The sequence below is a fragment of the Siphateles boraxobius genome, unplaced genomic scaffold (assembly GCF_051911475.1).
Source record: "Siphateles boraxobius isolate OS27281-9 unplaced genomic scaffold, OSU_SipBor_1 22, whole genome shotgun sequence".
NCBI lineage: Eukaryota > Metazoa > Chordata > Actinopteri > Cypriniformes > Leuciscidae > Siphateles > Siphateles boraxobius.
Genome location: NW_027508833.1, coordinates 28,716,246 through 28,731,892, shown reverse-complemented (window position 1 = coordinate 28,731,892; position 15,647 = coordinate 28,716,246). Strand labels below are relative to the sequence as shown.

General features: G+C 37.1%; 1 protein-coding gene across 4 annotated transcripts; it reads left to right on the top strand.

Annotated features, from left to right (window-relative positions):
* Window positions 1-807: 807 nt before the first annotated feature.
* On the top strand, window positions 808-15,253 carry pcgf5a (polycomb group ring finger 5a). Of its 4 annotated transcripts, XR_013206651.1 has the most exons (10): window positions 836-1,025; window positions 2,651-2,910; window positions 6,038-6,134; window positions 6,235-6,290; window positions 6,465-6,524; window positions 6,642-6,787; window positions 6,955-7,053; window positions 7,370-7,459; window positions 11,999-12,460; window positions 12,770-14,447. XR_013206651.1 is itself a non-coding variant. In XM_077239478.1 (9 exons), exons 2-9 carry the CDS (start codon window positions 2,799-2,801, stop codon window positions 12,044-12,046), a joined length of 708 nt encoding a protein of 235 aa, XP_077095593.1. In that variant the 5' UTR covers window positions 808-1,025; window positions 2,651-2,798; the 3' UTR covers window positions 12,047-15,253. The 4 variants fall into 4 exon arrangements, 3 of the variants coding, with proteins under 3 accessions (XP_077095593.1, XP_077095592.1, XP_077095594.1); XM_077239478.1 differs by having other exon boundaries at window positions 808-1,025; window positions 11,999-15,253; XM_077239479.1 differs by lacking the exon at window positions 836-1,025 and adding an exon at window positions 1,275-1,366 and having other exon boundaries at window positions 11,999-15,253.
* The last annotated feature ends 394 nt before the right edge of the window (window positions 15,254-15,647 follow it).

Sequence of the window (15,647 nt, the reverse complement as noted above, 5' to 3'; positions counted from 1 at the left end):
GTGGAGAAATGTTCTATTCTTCCTCAGTTAAAAGACAAAAAATTATAAAACTTCCAGAACTATGTGTCCATGCCACATTGAGCAGGAAATAGGATAGGGTTCCTCAGAGTTAAAGATGACCATGATATTGCCTGATTTATTCAGAATGATAAAAAGAAAATCCTGAGTTGATGCAAAGTGAGGATGCAACTTTGATAGGCATTTTTTTCATGGAAAATATAATTCAAGATGTATTTTTTTATTGTTTGATATACAACACATCTCTGCCTTTCAATTTAAATGTTTATTTAAAATGCTTTATTAGGCAGTTTTACATTGTGACCGCTTTCTGAGGACAGGTTAAATTACATGTATTTTCCAAGTATGCGTTAAAATAATACTAAAGAAAGTATTTAAAATAAAAGCAATGAATGTACTGATTATCCCCATTTCTTTTAGATGTAACTTTTTAAGTATTTTTATTTTGCTGAATTTCTTTATTTTTAACATAAAGAGAGCTTCTGTGTGAAGGGCATTTTTTCCCTTTATCTCAAAAATAGGGATATATCACTGATTCAACCTCACCTGGAGGGGAAAAAAAGAATCAGTGCCAGTGTGTGTGTGTGTGTGTGTGTGTGTGTGTGTGTATATATATACATACAGTATAAGCTATGTATATATATATATATATATATATTATTTTCAATTCAGTCTGTCTTTTGGCCCAATGACCTTTCTCTTAATAATGTTACGAATGCTTGGAAACAGTTCGAAACTGTACTCTCCCTCCGCTGGTCTTAATCTACAGAACCGCGTAAACAAGCGCGTGAGTCCCCCGCCCCTTCTCTGCGCGAGCGCTCCTCTCTCTGCGCGTGCTTCTGCCAGTTCCGTGTCGGCCGCGAGTTTACCAGCCACGCACTGCCTGCACGCGCTCAATCCACCGCCGGGCTGTAACGATGTGACTCACTCTGGCTTCCAGAACCCCCCCCCCCTTTTCAGTCTCCATTAACGGCCCAGCACAGAGCGAGGCGAGGGGATTCGTAACGGTGAGTGTTTTTCGGATGGCCACGGAACGTGGGAATCTGCGCTACGTTATCGGTTTGGGGACACCGAATGTGTGTAAAGTTTGGGGAGGGGATAAATTGTGTCATGTGGTAAGACAGAGTCTGTGTGCCCGCCAGTCCGTTCTAGTGGAGCAGATAGATAAATAATTATAGAATGTAAAAACGACGTCGCGCGAGACGAGCTCAACTTACCATGTGTTATAATTTCCATGGCGATGACGTCACGCAGTCCTTGACGCCGTGCGCGCAGCTTGCGCTGATGAGATAACGGGACTGTGACTCACTGCTCGTTTCTGATGCACACTAAATCTTCATATGATCAGGTTATTGGTTTATAATGCGTTTAAAAGGGACGATAACAATCTATTCGTGTTAGTTATTATCACATAGCAGCCTGTGAGTTGCTGCTTTCCTCTTATACAAATACTATTACATAAAGGCAGAGAGCATCGTAAGGAGTACGTCATCGTTAGAAATGATTGACCGATGGCGTTGTTTCTGAAACACAGTAACAGTGCATGTAAATGTGTAAATCTGTTATAAAGTTTAACCCTCAGAGACCCAAGTAGCCTATGTACAATTGTATTCTCGTTTCCGTGTTGAAAGTGCTTTAGAAAGCTGCTAGTTATAAAAATCATTTTTTAAAGCATTTTGTTTTTGATGTGAATTTTGACATTGCAAATATGCGGGACTTTCACAACTGTTTACGATCATAGACAGGCTCCTTATACTGTGAGGACTTCATACAGTGACATGCTGTTGGGGCACGTTGTCACAATGGGGTCAATGTGTGCAATGACATACTTTCATGTCATGTTTAGAGACTTATACTTATCATTTGGAATAGGCTTGACATTTGCTTAACATAATTAAGAAATAACAGTTCAAAGGCTTACTTGAAAAATGAATAGGCTATTTGTTGCAAAAAAGTTAACAATTGTGTTAATAGGCAGTAAGCTTATTGTGTGACTCTAGAAAGCTGTATGATATTTTTGTTTTTCCCCACCAAAACATTTGCTGTGATAGTTCAGAGTGTTACTCTAAACTAAAATAAATAAGTGTAAATAAATTGTTTAATCAAGCATTGCAATTTAGCCAGGCTACATGCCTTGGTGCGACACTTCTAATAATCTCTAAGTGATTGATATGATGCTAATGTACAACATTTAGTACTGACCCACTAAAAATATCGATTAATATTCTTCTTTTTGGGAGACTTTGCTTAGTACTGACATTAGTTTTAAATAGGCAAGACTTTGTTGTGTGTGCATTTGATGCAAAAGAAAGAGGGCCTCAATATCCTGCTGGATCTGGTGGTTATATTGTAGCCAAGCCAATGAAAACTCAAAAGAACTCTTGAAATGACGCACCCTTTGCTTTTCCCGTCTCTCCTGACAGGGACTTTCCTAAAAGTTTTCAGACTGAAAGGAGGCTCAGCTCAAGTCTGGTTTGAGTTGGACTGTTTTCAAAACAGAATGTGTGGTGTAATCATTTTTGATACATTGCTTATCGTGTGGAGTCATAATATGTAACTGAAAATTCTCACTAAAAGTTGGAAATTTTTATTCTTACAATAACCCTTTATATTTGTTTTTTTTAAATTCTAGGATCACTCTCTCACCAATTATGTCTTCAGATCAAAGTTACAACTGCCTCAAAACGGAGGCATTGATGAAATCACCGTGGCAACCCTGTGTGGGAGCACAGGCAGCGCTTTGACTCTAGCTTGTGATCTCCTGACCTCTGTGAGTCGAGATGGCAACCCACCGAAAGCACCTGGTACGAGATTTTAACCGACACATTACCTGCTCAATTTGTCATGGATACCTGATCAAGCCCACCGCTGTTACGGAATGCCTGCACACTTGTAAGTAATTCATGTCTCGCTAATCCGCATTATGTTCTCTATGACCATCTCTCTTTTTTGATAACAAAAGCAAACCGAATATTTTGGTCCTTCTCCCCAAATCGTTTTTTCTTTGGTGTTGTAATCTTCATTATCAGAAATAAGAATAAACTGGCCTTTTTCTAGAATTGTTTTGTTTCATCATGTGGTGAGTTTATTTATTAGCAAAGATTTGTGAAAAAATTTGTATGGTTTAGCTATAGCACCAAAAATAGCTGCTATTATTGTCAATAATATGTAATGGAAAAATTGCAACTGTCTGGATGTCTCTTAGATCTACCCATACCTGCTCACCTGACCTGTCTCATATCTCATATCAAAACCTATTTGTTTCAAACTCCGCGTAACATTCAGATTTCATAACACAAAAATCCATCTTTGTCTGACCCACCTGAATTATTTTTTTGACAGAGCTGCTGTGTCTGGGTGTCTAAATAGGACTCGATAGTCTTAAGAAAACTGTATTGTACACTACTGTTTAAAAGTTAGCGGTGAAAAGCTCACCAAATCTGTATTTATTTGAATAAAAATACAGTAAAAACTTGTTAAAAACTTAAATATTGTAAAATAAAAATAATATTTTTTATGACAGTTTAAAATTTTGAATATATTTTAAAATTAAATGTATTCCTGTGATGGCAAAGCTGAATTTACAGCAGTCATTATTTCACTCTTCAGTGTCACATGATCCTTTAGAAATCATTCTAATATGCGGATTTATTGTCACTTTTGAAAACACTTTTCACTTATCACTGTTTAATATTTTTGTGGAAACAGTGATACTTTTTTCAATATTTAAAGTTAAAAATAACAGCATTTATTTAAAATATAAATCTTTTTTAACATTATGTCTAAACTGTCACTTGATCAATTTAAAGGAGCATTGCGAAGGTTCTGAAATTTCTAACCGTTACTGATACCAGTGGCCGTTAGAGAAACTGCAGCCAGTCTCATGCTCGTTCTCGGTGCGCACACTCGTAAACAATAAAAACAAAAACCACAAAAACAATAAAATAATATATTGCAAAATGGCCTGTAACTATGTCTTACCTTTGCAGTAAAAAGAAAGCCAGCTCGGGGTCTGTTTTTATACCCAGCGCTGACCGGAGCTCTCTCCAAGAATCCAAGAATCAAAAGCCGCTCCAATGTTGACTCTTGTCTTTGCCCGACGCCGGTAACTCTCTATCTTGGCCGCACTAGATGAGGCTTTTTTTTATTTTTTTTTATTACAAGGAGTTGCCGTGGGTGTCTGGATTGTACTGGAGGCTGGTCGCTTCTTTCCGTCCGCAGGGTCCATTTGATTCACGATACTGCTAGCGATTTCCGGATTTGCCGCTGCTTACTAATGGCCGGATGTAAGCCCAAGTAGACGAAAACGCGCATGACGTCACATTTTGTGAATTTTCCCGTCAATTTGGACCCGACTCCTCCACACACAATTGAGCCTACAGGCTGATAGAGGCAACCGTGGTGGACATTAAAGGGTTAGTTCACCCAAAAATGAAAATTCTGTCAGTATTTACTCACCCTCATGTTGTTCCAACCCCGTAAGACCTTCGTTCATCTTCGGAACACGAATTAAGATATTTTTGATGAAATCTGAGAGCTGGATCCCTCCATAGGCTTCTTGAGGGATTGAACTTGCATGCTCCGAAAAGTTATTACAGATATCGTTAAAATAGTCCAAGTGACTACAGTGGCTCAATCTTAAGTTTATCAAACGACGAGAATACTTTTTGTGCGCAAAAAAACAAAAATAACTACTTTATTTTAACTATTCATGTCCTTCTCTCTGGGCCTCGAGTCAGTTAACTTAGTGTAATAACGTAAGCTTCTGTTGTTGTAGGTCACACGCATCACCCACATGACCAGCATCGGCCAATAGTGAGCCTACGTGTGACGTAGCTCTACGCAATTACACTAAGTTAACTGACTAGAGGCCAACAGAAAAGGAAATGTATAGTTGAAATAAAGTCGTTATTTTTGTTTGTTTTTACGCACAAAAAGTATTCTCGTCACTTGATAAACTTAAGATTGAGCCACTGTAGTCACTTGGACTATTTTAACGATGTCTTTAATAACTTTTCGAGGCCGGCAAGTTTCAATCCTTTTGAAGCCTATGGAGGAGTATGGAGGAGTGATCCAGCTCTCAGATTTCATCAAAAATATCTTAATTCGTGTTCCGAAGATGAACGAAGGTTTTACGGGGTTGGAACAACATGAGGGTGAGTAAATACTGACAGAATTTTCATTTTTGGGTGAACTATCCCTTTAAGGTGTCATTCTTTCTATTACATTATGGTTGGCTCATAAATGTACAAATGAAAACTCTATCTTAAAGATCTTTTAAGTAAAAAGCTACGCAATGCTCCTTTAATGCATCCTTGCTGAATAAAAATATGAATTTCTTAAAATCATACTGACCCCAAACTTTTTAATGCTAGTGTTTCTTGAACATATTTTAAATGCAGTGACATTTTGAATATTTTTTTTAGATGTATAATGTATAATAATTATTCAAAATATATTATGCTTATTTAATGCTGCTTTTGGTTGGAGTTTTCACTAAATTTTCTAAATTATAGTGTTTTTTCTAATTTTCTTGGTGGCAGTGTAATCTAATCTGTTATAATGCTGTTGAATGCTGGTACTTTTATTGAGACACTCATTGTTTCTATCAGATAAATACTGTTCTAAATGAAAAAAAGTAACATTTTATTTTACACTGTCCTTGTTACATATGTTACATGTACTTATCACAGTAATTACAGTAAATTATGCATAATTACATGTTTCAAACCCTCATCCAAACCCTAATCCTACCCTAACCCTATAGTAAGTACATGTTGTTAATTAATATTACTCAGTACTTAAATATATAATTACACTGTACCAATCACACCTTAAAATAATATATAACCAAAAAATATCATCTGATAGTTATGTAGTTGGTAAAATATATATTTTTTTAACAATAATCATTTTAACACCAAACTTTTTTTATGGTTTCAGAGTACTTTGCCCTGATTCTCTCATTCTCGTGTCCCTTTTCTGTTCTTTCTTTTCTTCTTATTCCATTCTCCTCTAGTTTGTAAGAGTTGTATCGTTCAGCACTTTGAGGAGAGTAATGAGTGTCCAGAATGTGGGATACAGGTCCATGAAACCAACCCTTTAGAGATGCTGAGGTAACCAAACTCACCCGCACCAATTTCTCACATGCACAGATTAAGTATACACACAAGTCCTCTGTGTTTTATATGGTATTTTGGCTTCACTTTTTTGCAGGCTAGATAAAACCCTGGAGGAGATCATCTTCAAGCTGGTGCCTGGACTAAGAGAGAGTGAGATATATATAAATGGAGAGAGAGAGACAGACATACATACTTTATCCTTTATAATGCACTTTAGAGATACACTCTGTAGGTTATGTAGTTGTGCTTTAGTTGGTAAGTGTTTCTATATCTGTAAATTGTTTCTTAATGTACTTTCTTTAAATTATTGTGTTTATTTACTAGAGGAGGAACAACAGGAAAGTGAGTTTTGGAGAAAAAATAAAATCAAAGCAAATGGAGAAGGTAATAATTAACCATTCTATACATAATCCCTTTACACACACAGTCACATGTACTACACGTACAGTGAATATACAGATATATTTTAAGATTAAAGGTCAGGTTTCCTTTGTCTTCTAGATGGCCCTAGGGCTAAGAAAGCTCGTCTGAGTGATGAAGAGGATGATGATGGGAAAGGTGGAGACTACCACAGGAGTGATCCTCAGATCGCTATTTGTCTGGACTGTCTACGTAACAATGGCCAATCAGGAGAAAGCACAGTTAAGGTGCACAAAGACAGTATAGTTTAATATTTTGTGTGTATATGTTGAGATGTATGTTTGTGCGTGTGTGTGTGTGTGTGTGTGTGTGTGTGTGTGTGTGTGTGTGTGTGTGTGTGTGTGTGTTGTGTGTGTGTGTGTTATAATTTGCACCCCATGTCTCTCTGAAACAGGGTTTAATGAAGAAATTCATCCGTTGCTCCACACGTGTTACGGTGGGAACCATTAAGAAGTTCCTCTGTGTAAAATTGAAGCTGCCAAGCTCTTATGAGGTAAAATACTGTTTTATTACAGTATCACTGGGCTGTCAATGCAGGCAAATTGCATTTGTGTGAGTGTACTGAGCATTAATAGGTTACTTTCACAGTTCAACACAGATATTAATAAATGAGCTCTTGATGGGTTTACCCATCAGTTGTGAAACTTAATATTCAATGAAAATTGTTTCTGAGGTTGTTTTTCTTAGCCTCCTGTTCTCTACGATGTTTGACTAAGTGTATGTGTAACACACAACATTCCATAGTCTTAAGGTGCTTATTATTTGATTTCATAAAGCTCATAAAACATGCTTGTCCGTATTTCTTACAGCTCGACGTTTTGTGTAACGGGGAGATCATGGGCAAAGACCACACCCTGGAATTCATCTACCGCACTCGCTGGAGACTTCAGGGTGACAGTGTAAGTTTGTATGTGTGTGGGTCAAATTTTACCAATATTGTTTGGACTGCATGTCCCCCAAGGATAGTAAAACCAGAATGACTTACATTATATGTAAGTATAGGGACGGGGACACTTTAATGTCAAAGAGCACCGTCCTTCGGATGAGACGATAAACCGAGGTCCTGACTCTCTGTGGTCATTAAAAATCTCAAGATGTCCTTCGAAAAAGAGTAGGGGTATAACCCCGTCATCCTGGCCAAATTTGCCCCTTGGCCTCTGTCCATCATGGCCTCCTAATCATCCCCATATAGTGGCTTCATCACTGTCTCCTCTCCACCAGTAAGCCGGTGTGTGGTGGGCGTTCTGGCGCAATATGGCTGCCGTCGCATCATCCAGGTGGATGCTGCACATTGGTGGTGGTTGAGGAGATTCACCCTTCTATGTAAAGCGCTTTGAGTTCCTTGAAAAGCGCTATATAAATGTAACAAATTATAATTATTATTATAATTATTATTATTATTATTATTATTATATGGACCAGCCTGTCATCCCCAGAAGGAAAATGGCTTTATAAACAGTGTTTATAAAAGTGTTAAAACAATTAAATTTATTGGAAAGTCAGCACTATTATTGAAAAGCAAATGTATGTGTGTATACAGGTGCTGGTCATATAATTAGAATATCATCAAAAAGTTGATTTATTTCAGTAATTCCATTCAAAAAGTGAAATTTGGATATTATATTCATTCATTACACACAGACTGATATATCTCAAGTGTACATTCCTTTTAATTTTGATGATTATAACTGACAACTAATGAAAAATTAGAATATTGTGAAAAGGTTAAATATTGAAGACACCTGGTGCCACACACTAATCAGATAATTAACTCAAAACACCTGCAAAGGGTGGTGCCACACTCTAATCAGATAATAAATTCAAAACACCTGCAAAGCCCTTTAAATGGTCTCTCAGTCTAGTGCTGTAGGCTACACAATCATGGGGAAGACTGCTTACTTGACAGCTATCCAAAAGACGACCATTGACATCCTGCACAAGGAGGGCAAGACACAAAAGGTCATTGCTAAAGAGGCTGGCTGTACACAGAGCTCTGTGTCCAAGCACATTAATAGAGAGGCGAAGGGAAGGGAAGGAAAAGATGTGGTAGAAAAAAGTGTACAAGCAATAGGGATAACCGCACCCTGGAGAGGATTGTGAAACAAACCCCATTCAAAAATGTGGGGGAGATTCACAAAGAGTGGACTGCAGCTGGAGTCAGTGCTTCAAGAACCACCACACACAGATGTATGCAAGACATGGGTTTCAGCTGTCGCATTCCTTGTGTCAAGTCACTCTTGAACAAGACACAGCGTCAGAAGCGTCTCGCCTGGGCTAAAGACAAAAAGGACTGGACTGCTGCTTAATGCTCCAAATTTATGTTCTCTGATGAAAGCACATTTTGAATTTCCTTTGGAAATCAAGGTCCCAGAGTCTGGAGGAAGAGAGGAGAGGCACAGAATCCACGTTGCTTGAAGTCCATTGGAAAGTTTCTACAGCCAGTGATGGTTTGGGGTGCCATGTCATCTGCTGGTGTTGGTCCACTGTGTTTTCTGAGGTCCAAGGTCAAAGCAGCCGTCTACCAGGAAGTTTTAGAGCACTTCATGCTTCCTGCTGCTGACCAACTTTATGGAGATGCAGATTTAATTTTCCAACAGGACTTGGCACCTGCACACAGTGCCAAAGCTACCAGTACCTGGTATAAGGACCATGGTATCCCTGCTCTTAATTGGCCAGCAAACTCGCCTGACCTTAACCCTATAGAAAATCTATGGGGTATTGTGAAGAGGAAGATGCAATACGCCAGACCCAACAATGCAGAAGAGCTGAAGGCCACTATCAGAGCAACCTGGGCTCTCATTACACCTGAGCAGTGCCACAGACTGATCGACTCCATGCCACGCCGCATTGCTGCAGTAATTTAGGCAAAAGGAGCCCCCACTAAGTATTGAGTGCTGTACATGCTCATACTTTTCATGTTCATACTTTTCAGTTGGCCAACATTTCTCAAAATCCTTTTTTTGTATTGGTCTTAAGTAATATTCTAATTTTTGGAGATACTGAATTTGGAATTTTCATTAGTTGTCAGTTTTAATCATCACAATTAAATGAAATAAACATTTTGAAATATATCAGTCTGTGTGTAATGAATGAATATAATATCCAAATCTCACTTTTTGAATGGCATTACTGAAATAAATCAACTTTTTGATGATATTCTAATTATATGACCAGCACCTGTATATATGTTTATGTGCGTGTTTGCAACATGACCTTTTTTTTTTTTTTGGGCTGTCAATGGTACAGTGCACTTAAGATACAGATTTTTACATGTGCAGTCACATTCACCAAGTCTGATAATATTACGGTCAAAAGACTGCTAACAAATCATGAGATTAATTGTGATAATTGTATTCTGGTATTCTAGTTTTTACCAGTAAGAACAAAAAAAAAACTGTGTTTGCCACCAAAACACTTACTAAAAAGTATATTTTTCCCCCAGATAACATTTTAAAGCCAGTATAAAATGGAAATGGAAAATCTATTACACTATTACACATCTAAATGGGTGTTATTGATCTAATTATAAATGATTCATCCATGCATGTTTAATTTTTTTTGTAACTTGTAATTTTGAATCTTTTCTCATTTAGTCTACTTAAACTCAGCACCTTTCTTACAATCAACTGCAATTTCACATTTATATCTGCCTCCATCCAATCAACAACGGATGGATAGAACCAAGACCAACTATACATTTTTTTCTTTTTTCGATTAACTTTCACTTGGATATACATCACAATACGGAATAAGAAAAACTGTCACTACTTTTGTTTCATTGTGTATTCACACAGTATAAATATATAGCTACATCTATATTTTAGGATCAGGGATCATCATATTATATTCGAAATGTTCGGCATTAAAAATTTTGAAAACTAACCTTTACTAGAAACATTAACAGCTAAATTATTTAAAAGTTAGTTTGACCCTGAAAATGAGGGTGTATGCTCATGAGAAGTGTGAACAGCTGTCTCTGAGTTGGTGACCCTGCTCACAGTTCTGCTTACAGATCTATGAGTCATATTTATACACACACACACACACACACACACACACACACACACACACACACACACACACACACACACACACACACACACACACACACACACACACACACACAGAGGGACGTCACTAGTGGGGTGAAATGTGGTGACAATTATAGCACAAAATCCAGCAGTTATACTATATAGCCCCCTGTTGTATCAATAATTCTAATATTTATATTAGTCGTATGCCTGAGATTTAAATGAAAACCACAAAAACATGCAATTTGGTTAAATATTTTTTCCCAATGACCTGCTTCTCTTACCTCCCTAAAAATGGTTCAGTCCGATCTAAAGTATGTATTAGTTATTCAGTCAATGACAAACATCAGATGGACCCAATACAATTGTAAGTCCCACCCCAGCTCGTGAACAGAACCAATCAGAGTTGAAGCGGCATCTGCCTGAAGTTAATGATGAATTTGGTGGAAGAGCAGGAGACTGACTGACTGAAAAATGTCAGGGAAAGAAAACATAGATCAGGGTACCAGAAACGCCATGAAAAGGAGAGGGAGGCCAGGAGAGTTGTTGTATCCCAGTCGATCAAGACGTTCTTAAAGACAGGTTGTATTGTTATTTTGTTGGGAATTAGAAAACTACCGTCAGCCTGCCGGGTACTGTCACTTTTCATTATCGGTGCACAAAACAATCGACCGAATGTTTACATGGTTAAAATTCCTGTATTTTTACACTATTGTAAAAAGAGTTAACATATTGACACGAGTCACAACGCAATACAACACACTGCACTTGAATGAATAAATTTATTAGCTTTATTTAATAATATTACCAGTTCCATATTATCTTAGTTAAAAAATAAGACAATATTTTTTTTTTTATCTGACTGCATTCGTCAAATTCTAAATTTTACTTTTCGATTTATGAATTATAACAGACTGATGGTGGGAAAAAAACATTGTTTTTAACATTGCTGTTACTTTTTTAAAATTGGTTTTATTAATAGGTAACAAATTCTTGCTTTTTGTTAGTTTTTATTAGTTTTAATTTTTATATAAACATTTAACTTTTAAAATAAAGGTTTTACAACAACATCACCTTTCCTGTTATATGTGGTCTCAATGCTCATCTATTGTAAAGTATATGATATTGGTGGGAGGGAGGGGGAGCAGTCTTCTAGCTCTGCACGCACACGCACGCACACACACACACACACACACACACACACACACACACACACACACACACACACACACACACACTAGAGGTTGATACAAAATCAGATCAGAGGACACATTGATGCCACTAGGTTTGTATCCCTGCCTTTTACACCACAAGAAAATAGGATAGAACTATGACAATATAATGGATATGATATGGTGCTTACAACAGAAAATGTGTAGTCATTCTTTACTTTCGTTTTCACCCCAGGCTTATCCCATGGTTCTTGAATACCGTCCGAGGATTGACTTTGGTTAAACAGCACTTACAGCTTTTGTGGAAATCTCATGCAGACTGATGTCAAGAGATGGACAAAAAGCAGAAAAACTGAATGATTGTGCCTCTGTTGAAAGTCAACAACACAAAGCTCCATGACTGACAGGAATGCTCTCCTTCCTGTGCACTGCTTCAGCCTCTACTCCTCCATTCCTCCCTCCTTCATGTTCCTGTTTGACAGTTGTGGCTCCGCCCACTGGCACTGTATCAAGTTTGATGATTATATTCCTCCAAAGCTTTCTCTGCATGTTGTCTCTATGACAACGCCTTAGCGTTCAGCGGTCCGTTGGGATTATCTGATAGCAATCTAGCAATCACAGAAAGTAAGCTAAAACTCGTCGCAAAGCTGTGTCTTGGCCAGGTGACAGAGGAGAGAGAATGAAGTCTCGCTAGAAGGTAGATTTTAGAATATTTTATTAGGTGTTTTTATCCAAGATTTTGCACTAGAGGCAAATCCAAATGTCTCGCTGTAGTGATCCTGTTCTGTCTTACCTTTTACACTCTCTCTCTCTCTTTACTTTTAGTTACTTTTCTTTCCTGCTCTAACCACCCACATTGTCCCTCATACATTCAGTGACTCTTTTTCATGTCATCATTCTCTCTCTCTCTCTTTCTTTCGCTCACACACACTCACTCTCTCTTTCTCAGCCAATTTCCATCTTCCCTCATAGTCACATTTTTCACCAATGGTGTTTTTGGCTCTAGTCTGAAGTATTGATGGATCTCATTCAGATGGAATTGAATGAAAGCGCTGTAGATGTCCCAAAATAACAGCCCTGAAAGGCACTCTGGGTAAGCATTTTTCCTTCATACTGTGAAGGCCAAGTCTTACATTTACCCAAACCAGATCGTTTTCTAAATAGAAATGATATAAGTTTAACTGATGCCAGATATGCTTAATGCATTAATTCATTGAAAATTCTCATCTTTAAAAACAGCTGAATGGGGAATGACTGAAGGGTTCCAACTGCATCTCTCTAAGAGCTGAATTGGCTCTCAGTCTGTTAGTTGTAAACATTCTGTTGTTTCCTGTTTAATCAGAAATATATTTGAGACATTCCAATCAAATCCACCTCAATAGATATTTGAATTTTAAAACCCAGAATGTCAATAGTGCACTTTTTACACTGTATTTTGAGTGTAATGCAGCAAAATAATGCTATAATGATGCAACAATGTTTGGTTAAACAAAATGAAGTGCAAAACGTGTTTTATTTTATGCACTTTCACATTTTCAAAAATGTGTGATGTCTGGAAAAACCACTGCACAAGTGACATGCAATAATGCATTTGTTTACTTCCACAAAGTGGAAGAAAAGTCAAAATCCAATATTTCTCAATGTGGTCCTCTACTACACTATATCAAGTCATGTTTTAAATTTTAAGGGTGTTTTTTGGAGCATTAGTTCAGATAAGGTGATAGGTTAGCTTTCTAAGTTTGTTTATATGAGAGTGTAAATCTTTACTGTATGTGTAGTGGCCTAGGAATCATTTAAAATCATAATTACAAGTAAATGATCACCAAACTGAAAACGTTGCCAAACCGATTTCATGCACATTCTCAGAATGCTTTTTGAGAATTAAGGGTTCAAAACATGGAGCTTTGCCAATCCCGATTATATTCCACAAAAATTTTATGTGATGGTACTCAAAGTAGAAAAGGATTACATGAATCATTAAGTGAACCTTTGATTTGGATCATCTCAGGGGGTGACAACGGGTTAAATGAGGGTTTGTTCTGTGTTCTCCAGTTCAGTTTTGGAATCAAGGAATCTTAACAATGGGTATTCGATATTAGAGTCGCTTCAGTGCTGTAAGTCATTACAGTCAATTAAAAGATGAATATAGAATGAGTCTGAATTGCTCAGCAACACTGTTTTAAGTGGATTGTACCTATGTCTACCAATAGTAAAAATATATTTGTCCAAATGTTTCTTATGACAAGCTAAAACTTCATGTTATACCAACATGATCTATTGTACTGAATCTTAAAAATCATTTGCACTGTCTGTCAGTTCAGTGGAATTCTTGACGTTGTTGTTTAGGACAAAGGCCACTGGCTGCTCTCCCAAATCCAATTTCCTCCCTACTAAGAAAACATGCAAATCAAATATGAAGTGTCTTTGAGCTCTGATTATAAATACAATGTATTTTTGTATGTTGACACACTTATGTATATTTGAACCTATAATCAAAAGATTTTGTCAATGCTTGTCTTTTTCCTAATAGATGATGCTGCTTGGGGTAATTTATTCTTTTTTTATACGTCCCACCGCCTGCTATGTGTTCCCCTTGTAAATGTTCACACTGTACATGAAAAGCTACCTAATGCTGTTCATTACATCTTGTTATTTAATTAATGAACATTAAAATATGACAAAAAGTAGTGGCTTTTCTTCGACTGTATTCCAGAAACATTTGATTTTTTCTGTAAACATTCTGAAAGCTGCCTATTATACTTGCATGACAGTATAACTTGCCGTTAGATCTATTAGACTTATTAGATAGAAGAATTTTATAAGTCTTTGCATTAAATACTCATATTAAAATAGACTGAGGGCAGCAGATTTTAAAACAGAGAGGCTAAATCTTTGAAGTTGTTGAAAGCCATTCTTCGAAACCACCATTTCAAGTGTGTGATGATATTAGTGTTGGAGTTTAAATCTGACAATGAAAAACAAAGACAAGAATGTGCCTTCTTTTAGACTGTTTCTATGCACAGCTCCCTGCTTCTCTCTCTCTTTCTCGCTCACTTTCTTTCTCCCCCACTCATGCAAAAGGAACTGGAATGTGACATGCATTCTTCTTTTAGTCTGTTCATCACTTGTTCAGCTGTCTGTTTGCCCTGCCTTTCATCTTGCAAAAGAGAAGGTCAAAAATACTTAATGTAGGGCAAAGGCAACACCCTTAATCACAAATATGTACATGCAGCAACACTTATTTTATTGTAGTTATGAGCTGAAGTTGTTCAAATGTTTGCTGTAGGATTTTGGAAGAGCTGTGAGCAATAAGTTTGTTTGGATGTTTACAGTACATTGCAAGTGTTTGCAGATTTTGTAAACTGTGAAATAAATCAGTGACCCAAAACCCGTGAAATCTACATAAATGAATGTCAACATAGACAAGAATATAAACATGTTCAAAAAACACTTCATCCCACAAATGTAAATAAACAAAGAAAGTCTGCCACTGTCTCTCTTTTTTTGTCTTCCCTTTCATCATAGAATGTTACAAACAACTCTATTTTTAGTCAGGATGAGTTGGAGAATTCACTGCTCATTTGTTAAACAGAGAAAGTGAGACTGAATCCGCCCCCTGCTAATACCTCAACATTAAACCATTACAGAAAAAAAGGAAGGGAAGCAGATTGTAGTTTTCATTCAATTTACATGGTTTAAAGCAGGAATCCCATTTCATCCACATACAGGTACATATCTGCTGTTTAAAGGGATAGTTCACCCAAAAATGAAAATGTTGTCATTAATTACTTGCCCTCATGCCTTTCCAAACCTGTAACACTTTCATTCATTTGCGGAACACAAATGACAGTACTCTCAATACTCTCATTGACAGCTACACAACT

Coding starts and splice junctions, on each gene's coding strand:
- pcgf5a (XM_077239477.1), top strand. CDS start 2,799: ATGGCAACCCACCGAAAGCACCTGGTACGAGATTTTAACCGACACATT. Junction 6,135..6,234: donor AACCCTTTAGAGATGCTGAG/GTAACCAAACTC, acceptor ACTTTTTTGCAG/GCTAGATAAAACCCTGGAGG. Junction 6,291..6,464: donor GGTGCCTGGACTAAGAGAGA/GTGAGATATATA, acceptor TTTATTTACTAG/AGGAGGAACAACAGGAAAGT.